We start from the raw sequence: 10989 nt of genomic DNA, 5'->3' as shown, positions 1-10989 counted from the left end.
AGGTTTAAAATACCCAAATGCCTTCAGTAAATGGCACGTTGAGACACGTTTGCTCAGGCAGGCTGTTCGCGATCGCTTCCCTCTGCTTGAAAATCTGCGTATTTTGTCCGGGGAGGGCACATTTGGGGTTTCTTTTCAAGTTTCTTTTGCTGAAACGGGCCTAGCTTAGCCTGTCTTCTCTATGCACAGGATGGCTCCTGCTTGCCAGAGCTGCACAAAGATAATCGCTCAGGAAGTGTTTCAGCCAATCCCCTGAAGCTTTACATTCAGATTTACCAAAGCAGCCAATCCGGGATTAGCTTTTATTAGGAAGACAGATCATCAAGCTTAAGTGCCAAGCCCTTTCTGCCTGAGTACTGAGAGCCTGTCCTCCATGTTTTATAAGTATTGACATAACACTGTGTTAACAATGCATCCACAGAGGTAAGCCTTACTTTTTACATTTTTTTTTCTCTAAGACCTATGAGTTGTGGGTTGAGAGTGTGATTCTCTGTGATTTGTTGTGCAAAACTCACACCACAGCACTTTATTAAGTTGGAACTGTTTAAATTTGCTTTCTTGGGTCACATGGTTAGTAGCCATTAGCCACAGCTTTATTTTGCAGACTGGCAAAACCTTGGCATACCTACTTCTTCACAGGAGGATGGTGTTTTTAGAGTTTATCAAGATCCTGGTATTCCAAAGAAGCTTTCTCTCTCTGAGCAGTTTGCCAGCACTATTGTCTGTTGTGTCACATGCCTGCTGAAGAGAAAATGGAAGCTAGGGAGCAGATGCATTTAACTGCCCTACAGGGAGTCAAGCAGGGATAATGGCAGACAGAAGAACAGGCAAGTTTACCTTTCTAAACAGTGAATGGAATAGCTAAGATAAGTTATCTCTGAAAAAATATGGGATTTTTAAAAACCTAGACATCAGCAAAAAGTGCTAATGGCAGATTGTAGATATTGGGCCTAGGTGGTGGTGTGCTGTTGCATCATGTTTTTTATGCAGTTTATCTTAATTTATAATGATTATTGAACCTTTTTTCTTGCAGGAGTAATTAATACAATGTGTTTCTCTTTCTGAGGGACAATGTATGGTTAATATTTTGTTCCTTTAAAAGGGAGTTTTTATGCTGCAGGTTTTGGATATGGGGTGCTGCTCAATAAAATGCAGCAGTATATCTGTTTACAAATCTGATTCTTTATGAAAAATGTTTTTGAACTGTTAGCTTTCTTCTTTTACATAGTTCAAATAAACTAATGTACCTTTTATCTGTGCCTTTTTGTTTTACACTGTGTCAGCCACAGTTCTGTGTTGTGGAGTCCAGAGGATATAAAATCATGTGTGGTTCATGACAGTAGTACATGTTGTTCGTTCTGGGTTTTTTTCCCTTTTTTTTTTTTTTTTTTTTTAACTTTTGGTTTAATGCTACGTAATTATTTCAAGAAAATCCTTTTTGATCAATTCCCAAATCTGCCAGCCTGTTGTATCTTCTTAACTGGAAAATTGAGATGGGTGCTTGAACAGTTGGTAAGTAAGCAGCATGCTACTTTCTGACCATTTTTAATAGTTTTACAAACATTTTGTTTTTCCTGGGTCAGTTAGACCAGGAGATGAAGTAATGTTAGTCATGCAAAATACCAGATTTGCTTAGCGTCCATTTTAAGAGACTTGGACATGTAAACTGTTCCAGTTTGAATGCACCGTATTTTTGATAATTTGCCTGTAAATTTTGAAGCTTATGCTTCCTGTTTATCTCAGGCCAGTGAAAAATATTCTACTTGCTGTTTGTTCATAGATCATTAATTACCATGTTTGCAGGGCAAAGCGCATTTTCGTTGTTCCTTAGGCTTTTGAGGTGTGATGAAAGTGCTAGTACTCAGCAATGAAGTGACCTTATGAAGTAAAGTAGATAATGCTTAATGAGCATACGCTTCTGATACTATACAAAGTATAATCTCAGACAAACTTGCTTGATTTATACCTAGTTTAGGACAGTTTGTGCCCTTTATTAAGATTTTATTTGTAGCACTTGCATGCTTGTTTTAACGAGCCGTTTTTCAGTGATCACCAGTATTGTTACAAAAGCAGAGGAGGGATGCTCTTTCATGGTTTTAATGCCATTTTTGCACTTGTTTTAGCAGTTCACACACATTTACAATTTTAGGAAAGAACTTGGAGCTAAACTAGCTTTGCAAATGACTGCACAGAGATACAGTTACATGCTGACTCTTATAGAGGGTTGCCATGTATTTGATAACATTCTATAAGGTAGCAATTTACCTCTAGTTACTTGTTTGCCAATATGAGTATCTTTGAATATCTCACTTAGCTTTGCTTAACAGCTCCCTCCCTTACCCCCCCCCTTTCCTCCCCCCCCCCCCCCCCCCACCGATTAGATTATAAGAATGTCTAGTTCACTTTGCAACCTGAAGCACTTCTGGGTTTATGATTGAGTTTCATGTGACAGCATTTATAAATGCAATTTTAATGCATTTTTTTCAGTATACAGAGAAGTGCTAACACAGCTATGAAGTTATTCTGGTTTTTTGTTCTTCAGCTGCTAAAACAGAAATTACATTTGGACATAATTTTCCTGTCATCAGTTTATACACATTAGCAGTTTACTTTCTGTCTTAAATAGTGCACAACATAATATTTGTTTAATATGAGGAAGCAGGAGTAAGTGATCTGCAATCAGAAAGCTTGTATTAAAATGGCTCCCACAGGTTTTGTTAAACTAGGATCTGTTTCAAATCTGCACCTCCAGACACACTGCTGACAGTGAAGCATATTTGTATAAACTGCCCTTGTGCATGTAATGAAACATAGCATCATGAGTCTGTTAAAGTTCACTATTTTTAATCACTCAAATATAATTCTTTTATAGTTCACAAAAAATAAATGTCTGCATTGCAGCAAGATGTCTGAGGCAAGGTAGAGACAGCAGTGTTGTTTTACAGATCAGCCCAATCGCGCTGCTCCATGGAGTACTGGAGCCAATAGAAGCAGAGGGTAGGTTAAAGATTGACAATTGCAGTGGCAAGACTGAGAAAGGCCTTCTGGAAATTTCTACCATCTTTGTTCCATCTAAGTAAAGCAAATTCAGCCAAGCTGAAGAATTTCATATATTTTTGGTGCTTTGTCAAGGTATGATGTTATCACTCACTTTCATAGATTGCATAATAAGAAGCACTCTGTGCTGGTTTTTTTTCTACTGTTCAGGACAGATGGAATGTGGGGTTTTGTTTAAGTGATAGATGCGGGGGAAAAGCACGTATTCTTTCTACCCAAGATGTTACAGGACTGGATCTTGTTAATATCACAGTCAGGACATCTATGAAGCAATGTAGCTGAGGTTTATTCAGCTTGTAGCAAATGGCCATTATTCTAATGTAACTAGTAGTTAATCGTATAATTGCACTTTAAGTTTTCTGGCTGCTAAAGAGTAATTTGAATTGCCCAGGATGAATATGATTAGCCATTATTATTTAGTGCCAACATCCAGTTACTTTTGTAATTAGCTGGACAAAGAATGCAGTGGGGGGAAAACAAAGGAGTGCTCTGGATTATAAATTATGATGAAAACAGTAGCTTTTTAAAAGCTACATGCCTCTTTCATTCTTTGCAGGCAAACTGTTTTAGTTGGAAGCTAAATAGTGCTAGGGAAAAACTGAGTGATTTCTTTAAACAAATAACACTACTTAACATACTGAGAATGAAAAAAATATAGAGCATAAACCACTCCAAATGTGACATTTCCCTCCCTTGCATCAGGCAGGAGTATTGAAATGTTGCAGAAAACCTACATAGCTACTAAGGAAACGTGTAATAAAAGAAAATTCATCTAAAAAATCAGGAATAAGGTAGATTACATTGCAGACTTAGCCCTTTGTATCAGTGTCCTCAAACTTTGATTGGCTCATTTTCCTGAGCTGTCCTCCATTTTGTGGTATCACTTTTGCTTGGGTGTTGTTTTATCTTTTTCATTTGTCTTTTTTTCTTTTTGCTTTGTTTTCAAGTGTGCTGGACATGTGAATTCAGTAGCTGAGAAGTTGGTCATGGTCAGTTTTCCATAGCAATGGTGCCACTCCAACATAATTGGTTAAAGGGTGATAAATCTCAGTAAAAGCTCTCCTCTGTGTGGGATTCAGGGTATTAATTTGAATCTCCTAAATATCTTGGAATTTGAACGTTGAATGTAACCTTTGTCCATGTAGAATGGAACAGACAGCAATTTTCAAATTCTGGTTTTTGTAGATCCCTAATATTTTTCCCATGGACACATGAATCCTATTACAGTGAATTTAAGACTGATTGACTAGGTTTGATTTACTCAGATATTGTCTGCAAACCCCTTAGTACACTGTCTTTGAGGGGTCTGCAAACCAGAAACTGAGGACTGTTGTAGTAGGCCATCAGTTTGGCCCTTTAAATTGTCTTTAGAAATAATTTTAAATATATTTATTAATACACGTCTTGTATTCATGGGTTAAAGTTCAATTTAGAAACAGCTACATTGGAACTGAGTTTTAGTTTTATTTGTTTGGTAGTTGTCTGTCTTTATGTTAACCCTTTATTGCCAGTTGTCATAGCATGTGTTTCATACTGTGAGATTGAAACCATTCTGTAGCAGGATGTGAACATTCTTAATTTAGCCACTATAAACGTTCACTTTCAAACATGATTGTTCTCGAATTATGTTTTTATCATCTGAAACCTATAGCTATTCTGGATGCCTTGCTTGGGCCTCAGCTCTGTAGTTTATACTCTTAAGGAAGACTGTATGACACCAAGGATCTCCCTCCCTCCCTTGATTTTCTCTTTTGTGGAGTTATTTTGGATGTACACTGAATAAGAATAAGGTTTTAAAAAGAACCTAAATGCTCTTGGCGTTAAAAAAATACATATTTACTTTGCTTGTTATCAGAGGTAACTAGCTTAAACAATACAGTATGTAGATACCTGAACAAGCATTTGTATTAAGCAATGTTAATTGCTTAATATATATTGAGCCTTTTGCAGGGAATTCTGCAAAAGGAAATGTAAAACATGAGGTGCTCAAACTGGAGAATGAATCTAAAATTAAGTGATTTCCTTAGTAACCTGTGACTTCACAAAACCCCCTATCTTGTGCCTTTTTAGTTAAACATTTGGATGTCAGGTGTCCTTTTGTCACACTTTACCATTTCTGATGTTTGGATGCTTGCTTCAAATATAGCACTGCTGTTTAAACAAGAGATAACTGATATTGAATAAACTGCTACCATTTTAGCTACAGTACAGGAATGAGGCAGTGCAGTGCTGTCAGACGCCATTTTAAGAATCCTGCATAAATAGCATAGCTACCGATGAGTAAGAGACTGTTATAGGTGAGTGCTTATACAAAGCTGCTATTTATTCAGCAATGGCATGCAAATATTTTTCTTTTTTTTTTTTTTTTAATTTTTATTGAATGCAGTTTTTTGAAATAATTATTTAGAATTGCTACTCACAAATGTGATATAGGAGAGGTAGGAATTAAGGATGAAATTCAGTTTTAGTGCTTGTAGTCTTAAATCAGTTTGGGGTTTTTTTTTTTATTTCTATGAATTAAAAGGAAAAATGAGTTCCATAAATATATATAGGTTTTTATTTTAAACTAATGTATTTGTTCCCTAATGTAGATCTAGATTGTGTGTGTGGGCATTAGCTGTTTCGAGTGGTTTTCCATATCTGTCAGTTTTTCCTTGGTTAAATGTCAAGGTGCAGTAGTTCATCTGCAACTTTTAATTGCTCTTTGTAGTTAATATAGGTTAGAACAGCTTTATATATTTTTGTATATGTAGTTCTTTTTAGGGAAGTACTACTACTGGAACAGTGATGATTTTCCTAAACAGAAAAGTCAGTATTTATTTACTGGTTTGACATTTGAAAAACTGAATTTAAAAAACCTCACCCTCTTCTCAGTCTAATAGAGAACATATTTAAAAGTTAGGCAGCAGAGTTCTTTTTGCATTTTTACCTAAGTCAATAAATTTTGTATGTTTGCAATCCTTTTTTTTGGTTTCCCTTCTGTCCACAACTATCCCCAAAGGGATAACCTCCACCCCTTCTCCCTTCATTCAGACATGTTAAACTAATTTCTATGAAACAAATCAGCTTTTAAGTTTTGTCAATATGAGCAGGGAAGTTTGAAATGATGAATTGGTGTTCTGGTCAATTGACAGTGAACCTGGCAAAGCTTAGATTTCAATTGTGTTCTTAAAATATATTCCTCTGTGTTCATTCACCTTAATGAAGAAATAAGAGTGGCTTTCAGAGTGACATAAGGTATTTATTGTATTCATCTAGGTACTTAATTGAGTATATACCAGTATCGTTTCTGATCTGCAGCCCCAGAGCATCACGTTCATAGTACACATGCATGATAGTAACGCATGCTATCTGAAATAACAGCTCTAAGCCCTGCAAAAATGAATTCTCAAAATAAAACTCTCTAGAACAGTCTACTCAATCACAGTTACTGTTTCCATAGAACTACATGCTTGTTTATAGTTATTTGGCTGCTGGTTTTAATTTTCTTTTTATTTTGTTGTGGGTAACAGTAGGGTACCTGTAATTAAGGACCTGTTTTTCTTGAATTATTGGAAATCTTTTGGTAATGAAGTTTCTGCATTTAGAAATCTGTGTTTTATAAAGAATATTGCTTATATTGATGAAAGGTGCAAAGGTAAAAAGATGTCAGCTTCAGAGAAGTTACTGTAAACTTGCTGTGAATTGCTAGCACGTATTTAAAAACTTAAGTCTTAAAGATTACCACTACCATCATCACTACCACTGTTCAAACAATGCCGAGTTGTGCAAGTCATAATACATTACAGCAGCTAAAACAATGGGAGATGCTTCTGGAGAGCTATGAATTTCAAGTATTTTTTTATAGCTCTGTCTGATACACTTATTTAACTGTTCCCCCCCATTTAGATTTTTTTCAAATATCAAGAACAGTATCAGTGATTTTCTTGCATACTTGAATGCTTGTGACCTGAAAAGATTGAACAAGATTAATTTTAACAGAGAATATGGACATGCAATCTGTTTCTCTAAAGCTGTTTTCATAGTATAGCAGATAATGGCTGAATTTTTATTTTAGCCGTGGGTGACGTGTAGTGTGCATGTGTGTGTATAGGATATGTGCACCTCCATTACTTAGAAAAATGAATGCAAGTGAATGCAATTTTTTTGACTGATCATTTATACTTCAAATATTTGTCGAAGTTGTCTCCAGGTATCTCTTATGTGATCTGTGAGAGATATGTCAAGTCAGGGCACTTTGTTCATCTTGGAACTGTATGTGCAGAATGTTATTCTTGTCTCTGTAGATCTACTGAAAGAGCACTCAAAGAGGTGGTGGATGTAACTGCCTGAATTTCCGAAATTAAGCTCATTAGATGGGAAAAGACAGATTTAGAGTTGAAGAAACCTCATCTACTGTAACCATTATGTAGGAGTCTTGACCTTTAACACCAAACTAATAGGTTTGGGCCCATGAGTGAAAAGCATCTTTGGTCAGCTTTGCAACTTCCCCTGATACTTTGGTCAGGATTGTAGGAGCAGTTCCTGCTATGGTGTTGCTGTGTTGAGCTGTCACACCCACTTCTCAGCCAGGATCCATGCACAACAGTCTTTCAATACTGACTTTAGCTTCTAGTATATCTTTCTTGCTGTGTCATGTTCCCCTGAGGTTGTGATTCGAACAAAGTGTACCTGGTCACTTTGGATGAGTCTGGAATGTTACGATTGCTTTAATGTAACTTAAATGTGAGCTGTTGGTGAAAGGATATTACCCCTTTTACCCCTTCCCCACATGTGGTATATTCCCATTTCCTCTTTTCTGCACATCCAGCTGCACAGGGAGCTATATCACAGGACTGATTGACTTAAAATGAACACGATTTCTGGAACATGAAGTTAGGGATTGGGGAAACCATTCCTTTTAGTAGCAACCTATGTAAAATGATCTTAAGACTTTAGCCTGAGTCTCATAAAGACTTGTGTGTCATACTATGTGGCTGAAAGTGGATCTATCTTTTAAAAGCAGGTAATGTGTACTGCCAAACTACTTCACTCTTGACAGAATTAGTGGGTATTATTACATATTTACCTCTGTGCATTAATCATGTATACAGAGTGTTTTTAAAAATGTGCTTTTTTGTTATAGTTTGGTGATATTAAAATAGGATTTTATAAGGGGAGAGGGGGAGAAAAAATAATGCAACATTGGAAGAGAACAATGAACCCATCCTGTGAGCCCAACCCTTCCCATTGCTTAAGGAAAGAGAATGGGCAGAGGCAAGTGGTGCGTGAAATGTTTTGGTGTCTGGAGCGCACTGCCAGCTCCTCTTTGCTGGAGGCCCTCTGAGAAAGGGTGTAACAAATGTGCAGTATAATTGATCTGCCCATGCATAGTAAATTGGTGAGCATTGTAGTATGGTCAACTATGTTATGCATTTAATCTGCCCATGCAAAATAAATCTGAGAAGCATTGTGCTACGGTCAACTGTGCTACACATTTACCATAATTCTGGTCACATGTGTGCCTTTCCTTGCTGCTGAAAGTAGCAGCGCAGTCCACAACCTGGGAGTTTGGCTGCTGGTAAAATAGAGCTTCTCTTCACTGTTTTATGACTTTAAAGTGCTTAATTTATAAATTTTTGCTGTATATAAATGACAAGCAAAGAATGATAATTTCTGGAGTTCGTGGATCTTCTCAGCTTTGGGTCTTCCATACACTGAGCTCAGTTAATTTGTATTTAAAATTTTTGCCGACATAACTGTCCTGTTTAGAAGTGTGAAAATAATGGCAACCCAACCCGCTAGTAGCTGATAGTTATTAAAAGTAGTTCTGGCAAATACCAGACTCAAAAGTCCTTCTGCTAGTAGGTTTTACTTTATTCAGGAAGCTGTTTTCACTTACACCAGTAACAAAACTCCTAATATAAACTGTTTGTCAGGCTAAAGATTTTCTCTGATATAAGCATAGCCAAGTCCTCAGTGTTGTTTCTGAGCTCTGATTAGCTGTTTTGAGCAGATTTAGCCACAGTGGCTAAAACAAAGGTCTCTAACTGGCCTTTTAGCCTCTGTGGTACAAATAGCTGTCCCCAGGGCTGGGATGGCTGAACAGAATCTCAGTCCACTCCATACCAGTGGTAATTCACAGTCTGCCATATCAAGGTAACTTGGTATCAGCAGCAACTTACATTAACAGACTAGACAGTAAATTGTTATTACAGAGGAAAAGATCTGTATCCCGTGTGGCTGTTGTGTCTGGTGGTATTAATGGACAATGGTCATACCTGCTTCAGGCACTGTAACCTCATTTGTTTCTCATTTTGAATTTGGGCTTGCTTCAACATCACATGTTTTCTTTTATCTTTCATCTACAGTAGTCAGGTCTCCAAAACTGGTGTGTAATTCAATACTCAGTCTAGTTCTTTTTTCCTCTCCTTTCCACCTTCCTTCCCCAAACTCACTTACACTAGGCAAATTCATTGAGTTATTTTCTTGAATGGCATCACTGTAAGAAAGTAGAACATCAGGAAGTCAGGTATAGTTTGTCATCTGCTAAATCATTTAATCCTGCCTGGAGTAAATTACAACTGTCTATGTAAGATTGAATGGTTGAGTAATAGTAATAACTCTGTTCTGTTTACTCTTTATTATAGTTAATAACTGGTGGAATTATATTGCTAATAAATTACAGATATTCAGTTTTCTGTTATATAGTCTAGTTTCAAAATCACAGAATCGGAGAATGGCTTGGGTTCCTTGAAATTATTTAATGGTTTTTAAAATTGCATTTTACCTTCTAATTTTGCCAGTTGTTTTGTGTCACTAAATCTGTTAGTTCAGCTAATCTGCTCACTGGTGCTGATGAGGGTTTAGATGTTAGCATGCATCTGTCCACACAGTTTATAGAGGCCTTAGATTAGGAGCTACAAGGAACAGAATTCCTACTTGTCACATATAATTTATACATCCAGTGACATAATCTTCACTACCTGTTGCAAGACTGTCATTACTATGAAAATGTTACCTTTATAATTGGTATCATGCAGCATACAATGTGCACCTGAATTGTTTCTCTACATGTTTTGGTCAATGCATACTCTTACCAACAGCAGGCCTTTCATTTCTTTAGAAATTTGTGATATAGTTGTGTTTGACAGTGCCTATACCTGAAGTTAGACATGGGAATAATGCAGTCTATAACTATTCTAATATACTTTTTTGAATCCTGCAGCTTGGCTGAAGAGGAAATAAAGGCAGAGCAGGAGGTGGTGGAGGGGATGGATATCTCCACTCGATCCAAAGGTGAGTAAGAAGGGATATTTCATCTGTGCTCTACGATATACAAATATTTGTAAACCATGATAGTGACACTGATCTACCATGAAGCTGCTCTTAAGACTAAAGACTCATTGTACTTTTATAACATACTGTTGTATGTATTGTATGTATTACTTGGTTTTCATTGTATTTCAAACCTCCTGCCTATGCACATTCCATTATTGTCTCTGGTTTATGAATAACAGGTTAAATTATGAAAAAGCATCGGTGTCTTGTATCATCTCAGTTATCATGGCTTCCTCACCACTTCCTTTGCAGTACAGGAGAAAATACTAGTGGTAGTAGTAATGAGGTAGTAGTGCCTACAGTAATGAATCCTAATTTTCTTGAATAAAGAAGGACAGTACCATCTCTGTTTCCACAAAAACTGGTCCTCTGAGTAGTGTGTATTTCATGAATATTTACATATCCATTCCTGACATGAATTAAAGTTGGTGGTTGAATTGCAGGTGACTGATTTCTGTCCTCATTTCTGGAGTTTTCCCTGTGAGTGAGTCACTACAGGCTAATGGTGTTATCTCTCAATATAAAGAAAGCCAAACATGTAACAATCCATATCAGTGTAAATATTCCCACTGTTGTTTGAACTGGGGGCACAGAAATGCCCTTCAATTAGAA

The 10989-nt window shown here is 36.7% G+C and overlaps 1 protein-coding gene across 7 annotated transcripts in view; it reads left to right on the top strand.

Moving 5' to 3' along the window:
• Window positions 1-212: 212 nt before the first annotated feature.
• Window positions 213-10989, top strand: part of ZMYND8 (zinc finger MYND-type containing 8) — a 48228-nt gene continuing 37451 nt past the window's right edge. For 4 of the 7 annotated variants that reach the window (XR_010615459.1, XR_010615460.1, XR_010615458.1 and 1 more), the window contains exons 1-2: window positions 287-423; window positions 10265-10335. Coding sequence is in view for 3 of the 7 variants with exons in the window: in XM_065692067.1 (XP_065548139.1) it covers window positions 410-423; window positions 10265-10335 (85 nt within the window). In the remaining 4 variants the exon portion in view is untranslated. Of the gene's footprint in view, window positions 424-10264; window positions 10336-10989 lie in introns of all 7 variants that reach the window. The other 3 variants (XM_065692066.1, XM_065692064.1, XR_010615461.1) reach the window with 2 other exon arrangements.

Source organism: Lathamus discolor, chromosome 11 (assembly GCF_037157495.1).
Source record: "Lathamus discolor isolate bLatDis1 chromosome 11, bLatDis1.hap1, whole genome shotgun sequence".
NCBI lineage: Eukaryota > Metazoa > Chordata > Aves > Psittaciformes > Psittacidae > Lathamus > Lathamus discolor.
The sequence above is the reverse complement of the archived record's forward strand: the minus strand, read 5'-3'. Positions and strand labels throughout refer to the sequence as shown.